At 40.2% G+C, this 14,470-nt stretch overlaps 1 protein-coding gene across 1 annotated transcript in view; it reads left to right on the forward strand.

The window, feature by feature from the left end:
• Positions 1 to 14,470, forward strand: part of UBR5 (ubiquitin protein ligase E3 component n-recognin 5) — an 85,246-nt gene that overhangs the window by 22,643 nt on the left and 48,133 nt on the right. The window contains exons 6-9 of the mRNA XM_054167524.1: positions 2,678 to 2,867; positions 5,229 to 5,388; positions 11,788 to 11,937; positions 13,967 to 14,178. Of these exons, the coding sequence (XP_054023499.1) occupies positions 2,678 to 2,867; positions 5,229 to 5,388; positions 11,788 to 11,937; positions 13,967 to 14,178 (712 nt within the window). The remainder of the gene's footprint in view (positions 1 to 2,677; positions 2,868 to 5,228; positions 5,389 to 11,787; positions 11,938 to 13,966; positions 14,179 to 14,470) is intronic.

Consider the following 14,470-nt stretch of genomic DNA (forward strand, 5'->3'; position numbering starts at 1 on the left):
AACAGATATGCAAGTGACCCTTCAGTTCCTGGGGTCCTTCATATTTGTGTGAAGAATAAGTGGGCTTTGGCTGTGTTGTCTTTCTTGAACACTTTCTAGTTCCTTGCTTTGGAAAAGCAGTGTTTTAGAGGGACATTATCAATGTAAGCCCTGATAAGCTGGCAGCATCAAGTGAGTGCATTTATGCAGGAAGAATCTGTTATCTGTGTTTGCAGACCTTTTGTGCTGTATTGTGCCTTCCTCTGCTCTGCCCCAAGTAATGAGCAGCGTTTGGTTAGTTGGGGTCCTGTACCTAGCAGTAGGAAGGGAGCATTTGGAAAAGGTTGTGGCTCAGAACCTTTAAAATTGTGCTGTATGCTAAACGTGCTCTACAGAGTCTTTTTTTCATCAGAGGCTTTAAAATTGAGGGTGTCCCTTTGTATAGCAAAGTCAATTAGTCTTAATTACATGATCACAGCGAGCTCTTTGTGCTTTTGTAAGACCTTCCTAAGGTTACTAACTGTGGTAAGGTGGACCGTTTACAAGCTCTGGTTTCCACACGTGAGTGATTTGTCAAGGGGGAGGAACTTCAGCTTTTTGCCAAAAGCCAATGTGGTTTTTATGCTACCAAATAAGCTAATCTTGTCTGGGGTTTAGTTGAATGAAAAATAACCCACCCTTTTAGCCCTCCTCAAACCTTTTGGGAAACCTTTGTGCATCTGAAACAAAAATTCCCGTGTTGAATGTTAAAGGCAAACTCCTATTTGTCATGGTTACAAACTTGTTGGGGGAAGTGTGAAAGGGTATTTTCTTCCCTCATCATTTTTTTCACCTGAGCACAACTGGTTAAAATTGTTCAAAGCTGTGTTCTTAGACCAACCTTGAAGGGTTCCTAACTTCCTTTGTGTGTTCAAGGAGGAGTCGAACGTCACCAAAACTAGTAGAGTAGCAGTAGACTCCCTAACTGCTCTGTTAAACAAAGGGAATACTTAATAAACTGAGTTTAGAAACATTCAAAGATCCCTAGATTGGGAAGATTGGTAGACTGCTAGTGAGCAGTGCAGAGATGTAGAAAAATAGGGGGTGAGCAGAAAGATTGCCGCTTCCTGTTAATATTTATTCTAGGCTTAGACAGCTTTAATAGGAATAAGTTTGCCATTTTGGTTTTTCTTTCTATCAGGACCAGGTTAGGACACGCTGGGAATATTTGAAATACTCTTGAGTGTAAATGCTTTTAACTGACAAGTGTCAGTCCTTGATAGTTTATAACTTAGAATGGAAAATGCTTATGTAATGAGTAGTAAAATCTAGTAAGTAACCTTTTCTTTACACCCTCACCTTCCCTGCTGAGAGCTGAATTGAGAATTCTGTGTAGGAATGACTTGACTCCCACTCAGCCCCCTTCTCCCCTCAAACCTTTCCACCTTGAGAAACACATTAATGGCTTGTTTTAAAATACCACTTTTGTCTTTGGGTTGGGTTTTGGTTTGTTTTCTATTTTCAGTAGCTCCCTTCAGAGCTGTCTTCCTCACTCATGAAACAAGACTTTTCCTAAAGCTACTGCTAAACTACCTTTCATCTTGTCATTGTCTGTGTGGTCCTTGGCTAGAATCCTCTAAGTGTAGATGTCTCTGTGAGAGAGCCTTGTCTTAGGCAGATGCTTGAGTTATTCTGTGATTGCATGCTCTTGTCAGGAGGAAGGAAAAAGAACAAAAAAAAAGAGAAGGCTGTTAGTAATCAACCTAAGCCATAAAATGCAAGACAAGTATTCTTAATTAGCTTTTAGAGCTGCATGAATTCATTAGATTCTGTTTCACAGAACATACTTATTTTTTCCTTCTTCTTTGAAGATCAGGTGATCACTGAACAGCAATAACAACATATTCACTATCATTGAAGGTAGATTTGTACAAGAGTTTAGTTAAGCTAGAAGAACAGAGTCTTTCAGCCTTTCATGACAACAGAGTATCTAGTCTTAGGTCCGGAACAGATGCAGTTTACACAGTTCTCTGGTGTTAAGATTAGTGGAAAGTTGTAATGGTGGTGAGTTGTCTGTTTCTACACATCACAGCCTTTCTACCCCCTTGACTCCTAGAAATGACAAAACTCTTCAGTCACTTGAGGCACGGCTTTGCAAATTGTACAATTCAGTGTGTTCTCCAATAGGAGTGGGTCTAGAGCATCTCCTGAAAACTATCCATGAGCATCTGAGGATCAGGGAGCTATCTAGTGGTTTGCAATTTCTTAGTGTAGAAGTGTCAGGAATTTAGAAGAGCCATCTGAGTATAGTGACCTTCTGTCAGAGTCTCCAGCTCATGAAGCTGCTGTGTATGTGCTTTGTAGGAGGAAGTTAACAGCTCAGTGTTAGGTGGTACACTGCTGAGAATGCTGCTTTCAGAAACTCCAGGAATTGGTGCATGCATGTATTTGTGTACATCCACACAACTATATGAGTAGGAAGGAGTGCAGCTTCCAGTTGGAATTCTTCTGTGTAATTCAGAGCTTTCTCAGTTGCCTGATGCTCTTGCTCTTCCTCCTTTTGAGGGAGCCTCTCGCAGGGTTTGTCTGTGAAGTCCATCTGCAGTATTTTTCAGACACTGTCTGCAAGTTAGTAATAATAAAATCGAAGCCTTACTTCTTGAAGTTGTGCCCAAAGTGTGCTGCTATATAAAAAAGAATTATGATCTAAATCTTCTAGAAGTCGCTGGAGTTCAGGAGTTGGTGGAAGTGGAGGAGGATCTTCTGGTAGATCATCTGCTGGAGCTCGAGATTCTCGAAGGCAGACCAGAGTTATACGCACAGGACGGGATCGAGGGTCTGGACTGCTGGGGAGTCAACCACAACCAGTGATTCCAGCATCAGTCATTCCAGAGGAACTCATTTCACAGGTACCTGGGCTAGAGCCTGCTTGTTGCCAGAACCCTGGAGTGCTTCTCACAGAATGTGAGCAGGAATGAGCTGTAATAGCAGTGTGTTTTCTCCAAGGACAAATGTTGACTTTCTGTAGCTGAATTGCTTTTATTCCTCAGTGTGTAGTGTGAGTAGGGAGAGACTTTTTTTTTTGGGTTCCAGAATTTTTGTTTCCCAAACTTCCACTAAGACAAGGTATGTGTTTAGTCTGGATGAGGAATGCCATGCATTGTTCCTTAGCAGATGGAGGATGTAGTGATAAAATTGAATATTTGAGAGCTGTGTCAAGCATGTGGCAATACAATTAAATTTTCTGAAGGGGGAGTATAAAGCAGGGGGCAGATTGACTTCCCCCTCCCCCCACCTTCTTTGATGAATGGGGTGATCCATTTTAGCTATAAATGGAAGACATTAGGCATATTTAATCATTTAAAAATGCTAAGAATTTTTCCTCATGGACATCTCTACTGTAATTTTTTATAAATATAACTGATGAATGTTGAGTGTGACTCACTCTGCTTTTGCTTCCTAATGTGCTAAAGCCTGAATAAGCTCACAAACTGCATTTTGTGATGAAGCAGACTGTGTTAAAACAATGTTTTTCTCCATGCTTGAAGAAGATAATACATTGAAAATATGTGACTAGTGAATCCACTGCAATTCTTGGTTCAAAACAACCTCTACATTTGGGACTTTCAGGGGAAGGGGTTGGTCAGATGACAGTGGTCTTTCAACTGTGGAGTGATGGAAAGTGGGTATTGACTTCACTATTCACCACCAAGCTTTGTTTGAGAATGTTTACTGCCATCCTTGCTGCCTTACATTAATCAGAAAACCAGACTGCTATCCCTTGGTCCAGACAGTTCCATTCTGTCATCTAACAAGAGGACACAGTCTCAGGCTGCACCAGGGGAGGTTTAGGCTGGATGTTAGGAAGGAGTTCTTCCCAGAAAGAGAGAGTGGCCATTGGAATGTGCTGCCCAGGGAGGTGGTGGAGTCACCATCACTGGAGGTGTTTAGGAAGAGACTGGATGGGGTGCTTGGTGCCATGGTTTAGTTGATTAGATGGTGTTTGATAATAGTTTGGACTCATGATCTCAAGGGTCTTTTCCAGCCTGGTGTGCTCTGTTCTATTCCCATGTGTGGTTTGTTGGTTGTGACTCTGCTTCCCTTGCTGTGAACTTTTGCTTTTTCAAATGGAATAGCATACTTGTTTTAGAACCTTCTTTTTTTAAAGGTGGACATTTTTTGGTAACTCTAAAGCAGACAAATGGGAAAGCTCTTCACAGCTGGCCTCTATAACTCTACTGTGTCCCAGAAATCTGTGAACTTCTGCCAGAGTTCTACCTTTGCGTACCCACCGCAGTGCCATTAAAATGTCCCTTTCTGGCTTGTGTTTTTTGCTTCTTAACAGACCATTTTATTTGGTACTTCAGTTTTCCTATGTTAGGAAAACATTTCATACTGGTTTCTTGCCTCTCCACGCAGTTTGTGATCTTCCAGAACTGTCGTGTTCTCTGGCATTCAGCAGAGGGTGGTCTGTCTGGAATAACAACATGGTCTGAGTGGTGGTGGGATTGACCAGAATGCTTCATTGCATCTGTTTAACATTTTGGAAGATGTTTCCCCCCCCTGCATTTGCACTTTGCTAATAAAAATTTAAATGCTGCAGAAACTGCTGAAGAGAAGCTTTTAGAAAGAGGTTGATGAGGAAACAGGAAGGTGGTGACATTGAAGGACAGTGGAAAGAGAAAGCATCAGAAAGAGAGGGATTGAGTTGCAGTTTTGAAACATTTGATTGCAAAACTGTGTTGATTGACACAGTAAGTTTAAACACATTGATAGAAACATGCATAATATTCTCAGACCCAGATTTTGCTTATCCCTTAACTGCAGCATTAAGCATTTCAAGAAGTAGATTCTAAGACTCTGTACCAAATTCAGTACCAAAGTTGGAATTCAGTAGCCTACCTCTGAGTGAGGGAAAGTTGACTATCTAATGCAAGATACTGCGAAAAATACATCTGAGTCTTTGCTTGTAGGTAGAGGGATTGACTTTGGGGTTTTATTAGCCTTAGAATCATAGAATCAACCAGGTTAGAAGAGACCTTCAAGATCATCCAGTCTAACCTATCACCCAGCTCTGTCCAATCAACTAGACCATGGCTCTAAGTGCCTCATCCAGGCTTTTCTTGAATATCTCCAGGGACAGGAACTCCATCACCTCCCTGGGCAGCACATTCCAATGGCAAATCAGTTCTTTCAGAATGAAGCATTCTGTTCTTAGGAGTGGTGGTTGATGAGCTGAGAATGACCAGGAGCCTACTCTGCTCTTACAGGCACAAGTTGTTTTACAAGGAAAATCCAGAAGCATTATTATTCGGGAACTCCAGCGAACAAATCTTGATGTAAACCTTGCTGTAAATAATCTGTTGAGTCGTGATGATGAAGATGGAGATGATGGGGATGACACAGCAAGTGAATCATATCTTCCTGGAGGTTTGTATCCTGCAACATTTGATAAGAAAATACCAATGTGTTCTTATTTCCCTGTACTTAAGCACTGACAGCGTGCTGTGCAGGGTATGCAGCAAAGACAGCTCTTGCTTATATGAGCAAAGTCTAAAGATGCACCAAGATGTCTTGAGGGTTTAGGTTAGGCACTGTTTGACCCTGTCTCTTGGTGGCATGGAAGTTGTTTCTTTTAGACTCTCAGGCTTTATAACATCAGCATTACTTACATCTGTATTTTGCTGCTCAATGAGATGCTGAGACTGCTGTGTGGCTTGCTCATTAAAGCTAATTCTGAAACTTTCTAGTGACTTGCATGTTTTTCACCACTAACATATTCTTAAGGTAGAGCTGGTTTTAGAGCAGAAGGTATGCAGCTTTTTAAAATCAAAATGCCTCAAGATGGGGGCAAAACAGCTTACAGTTGCAGTTGGACTGAGAAATTATTCTCCATCACAAATTCCCCTCGTAAATGCTGTAGTTTTCTGCCTCTACTGATAAAATGCTGTAATTCAAATCCAGCTAGTTTTAGAATCCTGTCTGTCCCATACAATTGTGTTTTATGAAAAGACTTTGAGTCTTCTTTTGCATTTGCTAAATAATTTAGGTTCTCTTTTCTTGCTGAGTGAACACACTTGAAAACATAGCAGCCAAATCTAATGTTTGGGTTAGGGGCACTGCATGAAAAGAGCACATCTAAACTCTGACTACGTATTAGCTTTCCTTTCTATGTGTCAAAATAACCTTTTGATAGTTTTCTGATGAATGTTGGTTTGGTTTGGTTTGGTTTTTTTTTCTTCTGCTCATCTGGTTCACCAGGAAGGTTCATGGGCTTCCTCCATCTTTATCTTACCAATCATGGGATTACACAAAGTTGTTTTGTTGGATTTTTTGGGGGGTTATTATTTTGTTCTGCAGCAAAGGCTTCCTATTTCATTTTGCCTCTTCTGATTTTAGTTGCATCTATCAAGCTGCTTTATTTTGCTGTAGAATAAAGAATCCTTAGGTGAGAAGGGTGAAAAATCTTTCATTTGAGTCTTGTTTTTTTCAGTGATCAGCTTAATAGCATTAGACAGAAGCATTGGAGGTAGGAAATTCTCCTGGCTCTTGTCACGTATTCAAAGCAGGAGTTCTTACTCTTAAGTGTACCTGAATGCATTCTTTCAGAACTGGCCTTCAGAAGATAAATCACTGCTACTAATTATTTACAGTAGAAGTTCCTTTTAACCATACTAACCAGCTTTCTATGGCATTAACTGTTCTCTTAGTACCTCTTTGAGATTTTATGGTTCAGTTAATAGGGACTATCTGACAGCCAGTGACTGGTGGCTTCTGTCTGAAGGTGCCTGCACTACAGTCTGTGAGTCTGTTGTGTTTGAAATACAGTAGTATGCAGGGTTTCACTATCTTTGTTAGCTGTCCAGAAAACACTTTTGTTCTTGGCTCAAATTTTAAAGCTTCTACAGTGTTTAGACTAATTTCTCTTACAAAGTGTTTCAACCTTTCCCCTTTTTTCTTTCCCCACAGAGAAACTGGGCTAACTTTCTCCCAGTTCTTGTGGGAAAAGAGGTGGGAATGACACCTACTATGTCTTAAAGTCAAAGTTGTGATTTGCAGTTTTAGAACATGCTATGCCTTCTCTGTCTGTCTTAATGTATTTCAGTTTTATGTGCAAAAAATAGATTGGTTGCACAGAAATGAATTTGGTATCTGAGTGTGATCCACACAGTAGGAGAAGTCTAGCTGAGCACTAGTCAGTGCTGTCATGTACTGTTGAGACATTAAATAGTACAAATTACCAGTCCTTCCTTGTGTCACATAACCTTGCAGGCTTGTTTTCAGGAAAACCTGATGGCCAGAGAAACTTTCAGATACCTCTCTGGAAGAACAGCAACATTTTGCCCTTCAGAACTAGGTAGAATCTGTTTTTAGGTCTTTTGCTCTAGAAACTTTGCACCCTTCTTGCTTTCACTTGTCATCTCGCCCCTGGATGCTCTCTTGGAACTGTAACATCAAAATTCATAAAAGGAAACTGTAGGGAAGTGATAGATGCTAAATGCTGTGAATCCTTAGGGGTTTATAAATGATTCTGAAAGATAAAGAACTTTTACTTTATTTTTTCCCCCCTTTTACTCTGAATTATGTCAAATTGTGTTTTAAAGCTTTTACATTTTGTTCCTTTTAAGCACCAAAAAAAAAAAAGAGGCAAATGACAAGGCTGCATTTGCCTCAGGGCTGTGGTGGCTGCTGCATTTTGCTTAAAAACACCAGCTAATTTTTACTGTATCCCTTCTGCATGTCTGGTGCTTTGTGACCCTTAAATTTCAGGATTGCTCCTCTAAGCCTCTCAAGAAAGCAAAGCTTTGTATAAAACCAGCAAGGGTAGCTCACACTGGATTTTGACTTTTAAAATGAAGAGGTAATAGTTAAAAAAGCCTGTATTAATTTCACAGTGGTTGGAAAGTACACTTTCTTGTTTCATACAGCACCATTTCATGAATGTATCAGTTGTGCTAATTCCAGCTAGTGCTGTAAGCGTTAGGCATCTGAAGTTTTTGAGAGTAACACAACTGTGTCTTAATTCCTTCTGAATTCTTCAAAATGTCCTCAGTGAAGAGCAGAACTTTCAGTCTTCTGGACATATTACCTTCCTTGTCTCTTGGACCCTTATTACTTTGATTTTGACTTCTTTAGTGTTAGTTCTTTTATGCTAGAGGAATGTGGGCTCATTTGACAGAGAATGAGTAAATAAAGAAAATAATCAAGGTAAAACTACATGGAGCAAGATCATTTAGCATAGAGAAGACCTGAAGGCTTCTAGATTAATTTTTTTAGGTTGCTTTTCATAGCAAGTTTTATGAGGGGCTGCTTCTGGGCTTCATGTGCTGTTAATCTTCTGTACAGAGATTCTGCAGAAGACAAAATGTTTTGTTGCCTAGTTCAGCTGTGCACATTTGCTCAGGAACTTCTGGATGCTATGCTTGGTTCACACCAGTAGGACTTGTGAAGCACAGGTTTGGCAGCATCCAGACTGCTCTGGATTTTGGATCTGGGATGAGCTTGTTTAAAATGTTTATTTTTTCCCCTTTTAGTTTTATTTAAAGGTGAGAAGAGGGCCAGGCTGGTTTGCAGCTGTACTGTCTTGCAGTGTGGGGAGGTGGGAACTGGAGCATAGTGTGGGATCAGTTCAGTGGCTTGCCTTTGGGGAAGACAATTAGCTCTGTGTTTTTTCTGTGGTTTTGTTGGTGTGGTTTGGTTTTCTTAGTTGTTTGGAGGGTTTTTCTTTGTTTGTGTTTTTTTAAAGATGAACTTCAAGCTGGGTAAATGTTCTGCAATATATCTTCTCAAGAAATGAGTTCTGGAGTTTCTGTTTGAGTCTGGTTTCCTAGGAAACCAAAATACATATTTCTCTCCCTTCACTGTCACAGTTTTGCCAATACTGAAGGCATTGAATTCTTGAATACTTCATAAAAACATGCAGCTGAGAAAAAGGGAGAGAATTTGATTGCCCCCTTAAGGGAAAAGGTTTAATGTGAGCCTGCCTTGAGATTGGAATCCATCTAGGCAACGCCTTCACTTAATGAAGCCAGTGGTAATGCTATGCATGGAGTTACTGAAAAGAAAATTCTCAGTACTTGAATTGCTGCTTCTGTGCCTGCTGAGACTTTTTTTTGGGTGCAGTTTTTCTTTATTTATGTGGTTTTGTTTTGTTTTCTTCCCTGTGTATCATCTTCCTTCCACTTGTCAGTGATATTTGCTAGTGAATCATAGGTACTTTGTTGCCTAAAGAGGTGGCAAGAGCAGGGAAATAGTCATAGAGAATGGTTTTTCCTTGGAGTTCTTGAACTGGATGTAGCCTTACAGTATCTTTTGACAGTGCTAAAAAAATTCCAGTGGTGTTTGATAGGAGTGGATTTAGCTCTTTGTCCCTGCTGATTTTAGCAACTTTATTTGCTGGTATAGAAAATGGAAGGAGGGAGAGGCACTCTGAGAAAATTAAAATCTGATTGAAGCTGAAATGAGAGAGTAAGGAAAAGCTTCATATCCTCACTCATCTTAATGCACATTTAGCCAGAACCCAATTTTCCAGGATTTCCAAGTTTTGGTTCTTAGGCCTGATGGCTTGAATTGTTACTTTCCTGTTTGGAAACACAGCTAAACTCAAGATGTCTAACATGGTGGGAAGGGGGTGTGTGTCACAAATCAGTGTGTATTTTCTGTTAAACAGATTCCTGCCTTAATTTACCTTAAAAAGAGCTCAACATAGTATCCATTTGGAACAAAGCTTTTTTTCTGTACTGGCCAATTCTGTTCCTAAGAGGGGATCAGCTATTTTTAATATTCTTTTTCTTTAATCTATTTTTGGCTGAATAGTGACAAAAAAAAAAAAAGTGAAGAAGGAAACAAGAACAAGTTGTTAGACTGTAGAGATGCTGAAGCTTACCTAGGAGGAGATGATTGTGGTGGGTGTGGGTAGAGGGAAGAGGAGCAATGTGTGAATATTGAGAGATAAAATAGTCACTGCTGTGTTTCCAGCCCTTGAAGTCTGGTACTTAGAAGCTGACACTTGTAAGGTGAGGTGTACTGCAGCTTTGTCATTGCAGAAAGCTAGTGGAAAATAGATAATGTAGCAGGCAAGGTAAGGCCACTCTTGAGTCATCTGAAGTGTTGTAGTAAGACACAGCCTGTTCACCAAATGCAAAGTTTTATACAAGGATTTCCAAGCAGTCTGGGGAGGATGACTTCTTAAAAGGTCCTGCCTGAACCATTGAGTCTCCAATGGTGTGCACTTGAGTGGCTTCCTGATTTAGGGCAGCTCTGCTTGCTGTGAAATCCACAGTGCTCACTAGTTACAGCGCTGGTTTCGTGGGGACAGCTGGTAGTAGTTGCTATGTGCTTATGTTTCCTGGGCATAGTGCAGAAATTTAAGGATGTGGAGGTCTCTTAATTACTTTAATATCAGTAAGTGGAACAGTTAAGTGAATTAAACCTAATGTTAAGTGTGGCTTTTGGTTCCTTTTTAGCTTCTGCATACCTTCTCTTTTGTTGCTCTTAAGAATGCTTTTATTTAACTTCAATCCTTGATTTCTAGCCACCCTTTTTTCCATGCTTGCAATTGAGAGGTAGATGCTAAGAGCTGGATGTGATGAAATCATGTGTACTCCTGTGCTTCCTGAAGGGACTCTGCGTGTAGCCTCATGTTAGCTTTATCAGTGGTTTGAGCAGATGAGATTGTCCTGCTGTCAGAAGGAGCTATCCTGTCGTTCCCTTGCATGGTGGTGAGGTTTGTATGCCTGTATGGGTTACTTGAAATCTAATCTGGGGAGCCTGGTTTTATTTATTTAGATAGTTTGGGAAGGGGTGGAACTGTCTCCTTTGGCTTTGCTGCATGTGGTGAGGTGCTATGGGGCTCTCTTTGACTACCCAATGAAATCAGTCTGAGCACTACTTCCCACCTTACTTCTGTACCCTAGAAAGTATTGTTTCAGGTAAATGCACTAGTTGTAAATTTAGAATCCCACCTTGCACTAAGGAGGCCCTTGCCACAGGGATGTAGGAGGGAGGTAGGACTGTCCTTCCTGTAGCAGCAAGATGGTGTTCAGGTTTAGTTGTTGACTTCAATAAATTACATGAGTTCACAGGAGTGTCTTGTGTGTGGATAGTAGCTGTAGGAAGAAAATGCTTTAATGATGAACACTATTTCAGAGTAGCTCAGGTTTTCTATCATAGCAGCTGGGGAAGTCACAGGATTTAAGGTCAGGTTTGGTTTTGGGTGTTATTTTTTTACCTGTGTGGTATTACCAAATGGTGCTTTTTCCAGCTGACTCTTGTTGTTCTTAATGTAGCTACCATTGAAAGCTTTGTACTGAGTGCTGCAAGCTAGCCTTTGTAGTAAACAAGTACATAATGCTGTGGAAGAAATGTTCCACGGAGGAACACCAAGGACCTGGCTCTGTGGGGGCCACCTTTTGCCACCGATTCTGTCTCCTCTCCGGAGCCGTGTGTTCCGTGCATGAGCGTGTGTGCACATCTCTCTATACGCACCTCTCTTACCCTAGTGCTTTGTTCTTTTCAGGGACAGGCTAAAGTCTGAATTTCTGGGTTACAGCAACACGTGTTTGGGGCAAGCCTTGTTGGGGAAAGGCTGTTAGTTAAGCGACAGAGCAGTTCTTGTAGGGAAACCGGTTTTGTTCACTAGACAGCCAAGCTTGACTGTAAATGTGGTTGCCTAGGAGGCTCATGAGTTTGCACTGGTGAATCTGAAGAGCAGAAATTCACTTACTAGCCAGGATTTCTTTTGTTTTGATATTTGTTTAGTTGATGGTCTCTCTAGCTGATGTTTTAAGTAGCTGATTATTCACTTAAGACCCTTGTCTCCTCTTATAGAGGATCTTATGTCTCTTCTGGATGCTGACATACATTCTGCTCACCCAAGTGTCATTATTGATGCTGATGCTATGTTTTCAGAAGATATTAGTTACTTTGGTTATCCATCCTTTCGGCGCTCATCACTTTCCAGGCTAGGCTCATCCAGAGGTAATTTTGCACCTTTTTTCTTTGTAATAAGTAGTTTGCTGTGGGGGAAAAAAAAATTAAAAGCTAGTGCTAGTACACACTGGTGGTTTAGACTCTGATGTAATGCAAAAGTAGACTGTGCTATGTTGTCAAATGTAGAGTGGACAAATACACTGCTACTCGTTATCAAAATTATTAATGAAGTCTGAATATTAGCAGGTAAGTTCTGCAAGAACCTTCCCAGCAGTATATTTTAAGTCTAATTGTTGATCACTGGTGTTGCAAGGTGGTGTAAAATTTTTGCATGCCAAGTTGGAAATAAACAGTAGCATAAGTACCCACTAATACATGAACTGAATTGCAGAGATTTCAATGAGCTCAAAAATGAGTAGTTGATGACATGCAGCATTCTTAACATTTTCTTTCTTTTCCCTTTCTTTTGAGTTGCTCTTTGTTCACTGTTCTTCACATTTCCTTAATTGCTCCATGGCAGAGGTTACCTTTATGGAACAAGGCACTTTAGATGCTCAGGAGGGAGAAAAAATTCTAATATATTTTTTTTCCTAAGCATTTTTGTAGTTGGATAAGGATCACTGTTAACAGCTGAGGGGGAAAAAACAACAACTCCTTGAGCAGTGTTAAGGCATTTTGCTTTTTTTATTGTTGTTTGGTTGGGTTTTTAATTCCACTTAAAAGATTTATAACAGGCCATGCAGCAAATTCCTTTCTTTTTGAAGCTGTTGCACAAATGCATAGAGCATTTCCAAACTGTTAATCCAACCTCTGCTGTGATTGTTTGTTTAGTCCAGTTTATTGCCTTGCATTAACATGTTTTTATTAATTGCTGAACACAGAGGTTCCTGTTAGGAAATTGTCAGGGGTCAGCGTGGTGTTTGCTAGAAACAAATACAGTGCTGGATGGACTCTGTCAGACAAGCTGTCACGTTTGCCTTAGAGATACTTCCCCATTTTTCTAACCCAGCAAAACCCCCAAGACTTGGCATAATTTGTTGAACCTATGAGACAATGATGTGGTCCTCTCATACTTGCAATTCCACTTGATTTTTGGGGAGCATAAATGAAGTGCTTAGCAGGTTGAATGCATTAAGTGCATGTACAAACATTCAGCATCTGGCATAACTCCTTCTAAATGCCTCCTCCTTTTTGTTGTTTTTCTTCCCCTTTCCCAAGGTTATTCTATATAAGATGTTACCAAGAATTTTACAATCCTTATTTTCCATGCACAGTTGACTCTTGGGAAGTTAGCTTGATTTAAAAACTTTAACTGCATGAGTGAGCTGCAAAGTACTGGCTTTAGGCAGTCTGTAGGCCAATTGGAGGGGAAGCATTTTGGGAAGGAACATCTTCCTAAAAGGTTCCTTTTAAAAACTTGCCTGACTCTTTCAAGTTTTCATTTGATCTATTCCAAACAGATACATTTTGGTTTCTGAAACACAGTCCTGTGGGATATTGCTGTAAACAAAAGGGGTTGGATTAGCAAACATGTGTCTGATAGCTTTTTTATTTTTTAATGCTTGCTTTCTTTAACATTTTCAACCTCTTTTTTCTTGTTGTTTGTTGGGGGGTTGGTTTGTTTGGGGTTTTTTGGGAAGTTGTTATGAAACTCTCTAATAAATGCTCTTTTGTGGTTTGCATAAAGAGAACTAACAGACTCTACAGACTTAGGTTTTTATTTGGTGGTTGTTACTGCATTGATAAAACCATGCTAGAAAACTCTGCTTATTGTACTATAGAACTTCAGACTGCAATGTTAAATGTATTTTGACCTCTTCTGATGTAAGTGAAAAATGCTTCAGCATTTTGTGCTAGTGTACAAAAGTGTCAAAGCTCTTTATTTGAAGCTTATTCAGGTGTTTAGTGATTCTCAAGTACATGTGCTTGGGAAGGGTTAATATGTTGAATGTTGCATGTCAGGAGTTTATTGTTAATCTTTGTGAGTAGATTTGACTGCTGTTAGTTGCATCCTGAAGGGTCTTTACTAGAGAGTGGCTTACTTTTATCCCACTGGTGTGACCCAATTGCATACCAGTTCTCCTTCTTCCCTTAGAGAGAGACTCTGAGCTGTTGCGTGAACGTGAGTCCGTTTTACGTTTGCGTGAGCGAAGGTGGCTTGATGGAGCCTCATTTGATAACGAAAGAGGCTCTACAAGTAAGGAAGGGGAACCAAACCTGGACAAGAAGAATACACCTGTGCAAAGCCCCGTTTCCTTAGGAGAAGACTTGCAGTGGTGGCCAGATAAGGTATTGATGATTCTTTCTTTCTTTGTTTATTTTGCATGCTGTGCAGTAGGAGCTAAATAAAGGCTCGGTGTTTTCTCCTTCAGTATCACAGCTTAGCTCATGTGAGATGCTGTAATAAAGCAGATTCTTTATCATGCACTTGGGAAAACTATAAATAAAGCCTTACAGCTGCACTTCTGTTGTTAACCTTTAATTTTCTCCTCCATGTTTTGAAGACACTTCTGTAGTTCTTATTAGGCTGAGGCTTTTTGTTTGTTTCTTTTTTTTTCTCCCCACTTAGGTGCTCAAAGCA

The sequence above is a fragment of the Dryobates pubescens genome, chromosome 14, assembly GCF_014839835.1.
Source record: "Dryobates pubescens isolate bDryPub1 chromosome 14, bDryPub1.pri, whole genome shotgun sequence".
Lineage (NCBI taxonomy): Eukaryota > Metazoa > Chordata > Aves > Piciformes > Picidae > Dryobates > Dryobates pubescens.